The 6,771-nt window shown below is 52.5% G+C and overlaps 2 protein-coding genes across 2 annotated transcripts in view; both read right to left on the bottom strand.

The window, feature by feature from the left end:
- sh2b1 (SH2B adaptor protein 1) overlaps positions 1-5,036 on the bottom strand; it is a gene marked incomplete in the record, with an annotated part of 9,852 nt that extends 4,816 nt beyond the window's left edge. Inside the window, 7 exon segments of the mRNA XM_025003251.2 lie at positions 63-274; positions 751-906; positions 975-1,057; positions 1,130-1,230; positions 1,506-1,607; positions 1,727-3,665; positions 4,874-5,036. Of these exon segments, the coding sequence (XP_024859019.1) occupies positions 63-274; positions 751-906; positions 975-1,057; positions 1,130-1,230; positions 1,506-1,607; positions 1,727-3,400 (2,328 nt within the window).
- Positions 5,037-6,049: 1,013 nt separating this feature from the next.
- Positions 6,050-6,771, bottom strand: part of LOC108228484 (ceramide synthase-like) — a 3,561-nt gene continuing 2,839 nt past the window's right edge. Inside the window, exons 5-6 of the mRNA XM_017404041.3 lie at positions 6,514-6,623; positions 6,050-6,437 (exon numbers count right to left, since the gene is read on the bottom strand). Of these exons, the coding sequence (XP_017259530.1) occupies positions 6,266-6,437; positions 6,514-6,623 (282 nt within the window). The 3' untranslated portion in view covers positions 6,050-6,265. The remainder of the gene's footprint in view (positions 6,438-6,513; positions 6,624-6,771) is intronic.

Below are 6,771 nucleotides of genomic sequence, written 5' to 3'. Positions count from 1 at the left end.
CCCAGGCCCAGGAGTCTGGCCTGGGACAGAACCCGGGACTCCTGGCCGTCCTGCCGGCTCACCTTGGCCTTGCCCTGGAAGTTGAAGGTCAGGACGTATTCTCCACGCCGCGTCTCGCTCTGCCGGACCAGAAACACGCCGTGGCTCGCCGGGCCTCCAGCCAGAACCAACTGGGCTGCTTTGAGGCGCGAGAGGGTCCCGTGGAACCACTGACACTCGCTGAGCGGGTGCTCCACCACCTCGGCTGTGGCCACGTCGGAGAACAGGAAGGAACCTGCGGAGGGAACTCGTTAAATGTCAGATGAAAGATAACGCCCCGACAATGATGTCATGGCTTCGGAAGCTTCTGATTGGTCAGTTGACAACACCTGAGTGGGTCATTTTAAGACACGCCTCCAACATGAAGGTTCTTCTGTTCTAACACCAGGAAGGAGACGGGTTCTGTGTTCCTGACATGAACCTGTTCTAAATGTTCTCTGACCAACATGAGCCCAGATGTCCCTCAGAGACGGAGAGGACATGTCCCCCAAAGCTACATGAAGACAGATTACAGTTTATAAACGCACAGGGACACAGGCGTAATGTTTGGAGGAAGGAGGAGAACACCGGCCCAACTGTTCCTGCTCCAGTTCCTGGTTCCTCTGGTGGAACCAGGAGTTCCCTGTTCTCACCATCGAACAGCAACAATCCCACAGACCTGCTGACTGGACCTCCTGACCCGAAGCCGATTCACATCCAGAACCTGCCTACCTGTAGCATCCGGAGTCTCAGCAAAAGGTGTGCCTAGACTAGCCCCGCCTCCCCCGAGAATCCTGCCGTCCGGTTCGTCGAGAGGAGCTCGAGGCGGGAGCTCGGGAGGGAGAGGATCCATGAGAGGGGAGGAGCCTCCGATTCCGCCGTAACACACTGACAACAACAAACACACCGTCAGAACCTCATTTAACAGACAAGCCCCGCCCACTTCACCAGCTCACCTTGAGAAAGACGCTCTCCGACCTCCGGCGTCCCGCTGATGTCCAACGGTCCTCCACACCCCCCCTCAGCGTCGTCCTGCTCACTGCGGCAGACAGGAAGAGGTTAAAACCCCGCCCCCCGCCGCGGAGCGACTTCAAACCCAGCCGGTGGTTACCTGAGACAGATGCCGTTCCTGATGTCGCTCAGCCACGCCCTCATCTGAACGGCGTCTCGTGTTTCAATCACGTACTGCGCCGCCGCCGCCGTCGCCTCCAGCTGAAAACAGGAAGCTGTTATTAAAAAAAGCTTCCGTTCTGGCTTCAGGTCCCTGAACGCCTCGCTGAGGAGAGCCTGAGGTAACCGCTGAGGAGCGGGTAAAGTTACCTGGTTTAACCAACCCGCTTTAACTAACCCGCTTTAACCAACCGATGGGTAAAGTTACCTGGTTTCACCGTTACCCAAACCAGTTGTCAGTTTCTTTGAATCACTTGAAGTGGATCGAAGGACATGACTGGAGACGTGTGTCCTCAGAGACGTCCCGGAGGACGTACCTGCATCAGGAAGGTGTTCTCCTTGTCGGGGACCTCCAGCGCCGTGGTGCTCCTCACGTCCACGATGGAGCAGCAGGCAACCGTCAGCCGAGGCTTGGAGGACTGAGGACACAAACAGGTTAATGTTCCAGAGAGGAAGAGGAAGAAGAAGAAGAAGAAGAAGAAGAAGAACTGTCCGGCGGTGAGACGTTCAGGGCCGCGATGGAACAGGAAACTCTTACTTTAGGTGGGATGAAGAACTCCAGGTAGTACTCCTCCCCCCGCTCACCCCCCTCTCGGTCCCGCTCTCTGAGGACCAGACGACATTTCTGCCAGCGGCCCCCCCTCCAGGGCACGTTCCCGCCGCTGGCCAGGGGCGGAGCTGGACCTGTGGGCGCTCCCGGCGGTGAGGTCATGTTGTTGTTGTCCGTACCGTGATGCAGCAGACCAAATGAGAAGCCCGGAAAGCCGTGGCTTCCTCCCAGTTCCTCGCCGGAAGAGCTGATGCTGACTCCGCCCTCTCGCACCAGCCGGCCCACCTTCCTCGGAGGCCCCGTGGCAGAGGCGCTGCTCGGGGGGAGCGAGGAGGAGGCGGCGGTCTGCGTGAGGATGGGAGGAGGCGAGCGTGATAATCGGAGCTTCTCCAGACGATGGCTCCACTTGTCCTTCTCGCCTCCTTCTCCGTTGCTCCTCCTGCGGTCCCGAGCGGCCTCCGACAGAGACAGAGAGGTGGCGCTGCTGGAGGAGGAGGGAGGCAGGGAGGAGGAGGAGGAGTGAGGAAGGGAGAGGGGCATGGACAGGGACACGGGCATGGAGGAGGTGGGCGTCGGAGGCTGAGTGGCAGAGTTCCTCTTGGAGGCCAGGCTGGCGTCCTGCACCCCCATGGTGTAGCTGTAGCTGGAGGGCAGCGGGCTGGGGGCGGCGTCGCTGGACGAGCTCTTCCAGTGGAGGATTCCTCGGACGCTGCCCCGCACGCTCCGCCCAACGTTCCGCAGCGAGAAGCGCTTCTTCAGTTTGTTCTTGGAGGAGGTGGGCGTGCCGTTACCTTTGGAGCCGGGCGGAGGAGTGATGGACGACAGAGAAAGGTGGGGAGTGTGGGAGGGGTCTGCCAGGTCCACCTCTGAGGACTCTGCTTCCTGATCCTCGGCCTCAACGTCTTCGCCAACTGAAGCCACGCCCAGCCAGCTGTCCTCCTCTTCCTCAACGGGAGCCTCGCCGTTTCCTGGGCCGAGCATGGCGCTCCTGTCCTCCCGCCTCCCGTTGTTCCCTCCCACCGAGGAGCAGCATGACGAGGAAGAGGAGGGGGGCAGGACTTGGCCGTGGGCGTAAGAATCCTGAAACCGGTCCCCGCTGCGGTTGTCCAACACCAGCCGTGACGGGGCGGGCTTGGATGTGACCCGCACCGCGGTCGAAGGGGGGCACGGGAGGCCTGACAAAGGCGAGACCGCCTCCTCTTCCAGGGAGGTGGCGTCCGACGGGGGAGCCCAGCTCACCATGTCGTCGCGGCCTGGAGCGCAGCTCGGCAGGAGCGCCCCCTCCAGCTCGCTCTGGAAGTGGCAGACGAAGCGGTCGGTGAAGCGCCGGCAGAAAGCAGCCGCCGAGTCTGTGGTGTAGTGCGGATTTTCCAGGAGAAACGCCCGAAAGTGGCGTGCAAAGTCACCGGCGGCAACACGGGCATGGAGCTCACAGAATTCGGTCCAGCTCAGGGAAGGGGAGGGCGACGGCGTGGGCGTGTCAGACAGCGAGGACGGGTGAGCCTGGGGCGGCGAGCTCACCAGAGGCGGGAGAGGGGGAGGCCTGGAGGATAAGGGTAGCAGAGAGGGGGACGGGGGGGACGGAGACGGGGAGGGGGATGGAGGTAAGGGGGAGGAGTTGGCGGCCCGCGGGCTGGGCGGGGTTAAAAGAGAGCCGTTCATCCTGGTGAAATGTGGAGGACTCGGGTCAGTCAGATCACCTCAAGCATGCGAGAAGAGAAGCGTCTTCTTCTTCACAGCATCCAGACCCAGAAAAGACGGGCTGTCAAAAGGTCAAAGGTCGCCAACCGTCGGCTTTATGCTACATTATTTTTATATCAAATCCTGGTTTGTTCCTCAAACAAGCAGCAAAGGTTGATTTCTGTGGATTCAAACTTCTGTCTCATCTTCATCGTCTGCCGTCCGTCCGCAGAGACGAGGACGCATTCTGGAAAAAACACAAACAAACTTTAAAACAACAAGTTCCCTGTGTGCCTCAAAGCCTCAAAGCTTCAGGAGAAATTCAACCGAATGAAGAGATGAGCTCAGTCTGCTCCAGCAGGAAGTCACTGACATTATTCTTTATTTCAGGTTTAAATACGACAGAAATGAGGTTTTGTTCTTGAAGGAATAGAAAAATAAAACACCTGAATCTGGATCAGATATTTTATGTCTGAGAATACAAACATGAAACTTTTTAAACAAATTTATTCCAACAAATTAAAGAAATGTTTCATGTAAAGAGTCATGATGTTAAACTTGGTTTATAAACATTTTATACGAACATTTAAAGACCGTTCTGTTCATTCTGAGCACTGAAAATTATTACATTTATCTGGGGTTTTATAATATTTGTGGTTTTATAACATCTGTGGTTTTATAATATCTGTGGTTTTATAACTGTTCCTGATCTCAGCTGCAAACAACAACTAAACTACATTTATATTTCTTTTATCTCGTTTCAACATTTCTTTCTCTTTAAGGGTTTCTCTCTTTTTTTATATTATTTTCCTGAATAATTGAAACTGATCAAAGATTTTGTTTTTGTGGAGAAATGGACCATTTGAAACGAGCCGCTGACAGATTATTAGTGTTTCTTACTTGAAGTTTTAAAGATAAACTAACATTTTAATAAAAGAACTGGATGTGATCAGACTCCGGAGGGGGTGAACCTTCCTGCTGTTGGACACATCTGTCCACACATGAATTTGGACAATTGTTAGCTTGTATTTTCCTGAATTAATAGTTAAAAACCTAAATGAGGGGATAGTTTCCTGTAAGTGCAGCTGTCAGGAGGTGTAGTCCTCTCTTCTCCACAGACAGAGAAGAAATCTCAGCTAACTGCAGCTTTGTGGACCTTCATGTGAGCTCCTTTAGCTCCTTCCAGACGTTAGCATGCTAACAATAGCTCCCGAACATCCGCCCACACCTGCCGCGTCCCCACACCTGGATCCGGCACAGCTGGTTAGTTATCTCCCCTCTGGCTGTGGCTGCAGGTAACTAACTCCGAAATGAGCACAGATTCAATAAACCAACAGAAACTAACGCCACAGATTAGCTACGAGCTAATGCTAGCTGTTAGCCAGCTAACCAGCCATTAATAAATCAGCTAAGCAGCAACCAGCAGAGCTCGAGCGCCGGAGCGCGAGATCGTACCTGTTCGTCCCAGCCAGGTGCTGTCATCTGAAACTGGGCCTGCCGAACGGGTCAGCGTCCCGTGAGTCCAAACATCCCAACAAACATGCTCCTAAAGCCTGGAGGAGCTCAACAGGAATATTGGCTTGCCTGGACCCGTTTCTCTCGGACTGACCCAAATCTCGCGAGACTTCCGGAGAGCCGCTCATCGAGCCTCGGAGCGCAAATTTACTTTATCAAGTTATTATTTTCTTCTGTTAGCTTTGTTGTGTAACCCCAGCAGGTGGGACTGGGACTCTGGGTTTTTGTAGCTTTTGTGTTTTTATAAATATTCAACTTTATTTACAAATATTTTAGCTTTTAGCTAGCATTCAGTTTTAGCTGTTTTAGCATCACTCCGTTTTTCAGCAGAACACAATCTGTCCAGCTGTTTGTATTTTTGTCCCTTTTATAATTAAAATAGTTTTTTTGTGTATTTTGACAATCTCATTTTCATTCATGTGAAAAACAAACTGCAATAACACATTATTATTGTTATTCTAAATATTTAACAATTAATCAAGTTAAAGGTTCACAGAAATAAGCTGGAATACCACCCAACATCAGAAAAAATGTGGTTCTGAAGAGGGAGAATCCTTCAGTGTTTCTGTTTTCAAACAGGAGAAGCTGCACACGTAAAATCTGAGAGATTTAATCCATAAATAATTTGAAACGGGTCCAATGATCGGTTCTGTTGGTCCGTTAGCTCCTTGAAGAAATCAGAAACAGACGCGGGTCAGATAACCTTCAGTCTGATTGTAGCTTTATTCTGAGGTGAAGAACAGAACACATCTGAAAGGAAAAATATAAATATATTTACATTTCATGAAGTGTTCCTTTCATTATGTGATCAATTTAAAACACAGAGAGTGGAGTCCCACAGAGTCCAGGTCTGGGGCCCCTGGGGGCCTCCTGCAGGTCCCGGCGGGCCCTCCTCCCTGGTACAAGCTGCCGAGGACGTTCTCCAGCTCTCTCTGCTTGTGATTAAATGTCTCTGAAAAATACTCATGAAGTTTTATTGGATGTTAAAGTTTATTTCTCAAAATAAAAAAAAGAAAAAGAAAGAAGAAACAAAAAAATTTACCTTTAACACAAAAACAAACATTTACATTTACCAAAATCTTTATTTAAATTAAACTAAAAGTTTTTAAACAACCAGGGAGAAAAGCTTTGTTTTTATTTGACTTTTGTCTCCTTTAGTCAAATATTTCATATAAATGTTGCTCTGATGTCGAAAAAGCAGCAGAAGAAGAAAATCTGAGGACCAGATTGTGTTTATCACCACAGGACTTCCTGTTTGAGCCTTCCTATCAAAATAAAATCCTCCTCACAGCTCCAGAGACCTTTGCCCCGGTCCCGGTCCCAGTCCAGGTCCTAGTGGTGGGTTCTGTCCGGCGGTGCGTTCGGGTGCCGTCTGAACTGCCGCAGAGCTCCTCTGCAGATCAGACAGAACCAGTAGAGCTGCAGGGGCCACAGCAGGACGGCCCCCAGGTTACACTGCCAGGGGGCCACCAGGGGGACGGCCAGGACAGGGATGGACGCGTACCTGCAGCAGACAGGGGGCGCTGTGTGAGAGCAGGCCAGGTGGACAGAGACACAGACAGGTGGACAGGTGGACGGACCTGCTGTAGGCGTAGTACAGGTAGGGGAAGAGCAGCACCCGGCAGCAGCAGAAGGACACGAGGACGACGCCTCCATTCAGTCGGTGCAGCAGAGAGTTCTGCTTCTGAAACTGAATCCAGACAAACATTCTGATTGGACCGTCCCACCGAGGCGGGCGACACGCATCCCTTCAACCGCAGCTCAGGCGGGCGACAGGCATCCCTTCAACCGCAGCTCAGGCGGGCGACACGCATCCCTTCAACCGCAGCTCAGGCGGG

This window comes from Kryptolebias marmoratus, linkage group LG12 (assembly GCF_001649575.2).
Source record: "Kryptolebias marmoratus isolate JLee-2015 linkage group LG12, ASM164957v2, whole genome shotgun sequence".
NCBI classification, from domain to species: domain Eukaryota; kingdom Metazoa; phylum Chordata; class Actinopteri; order Cyprinodontiformes; family Rivulidae; genus Kryptolebias; species Kryptolebias marmoratus.
Note: the sequence above shows the minus strand (reverse complement) of the source record. Positions and strands in the feature narration are given on the sequence as shown.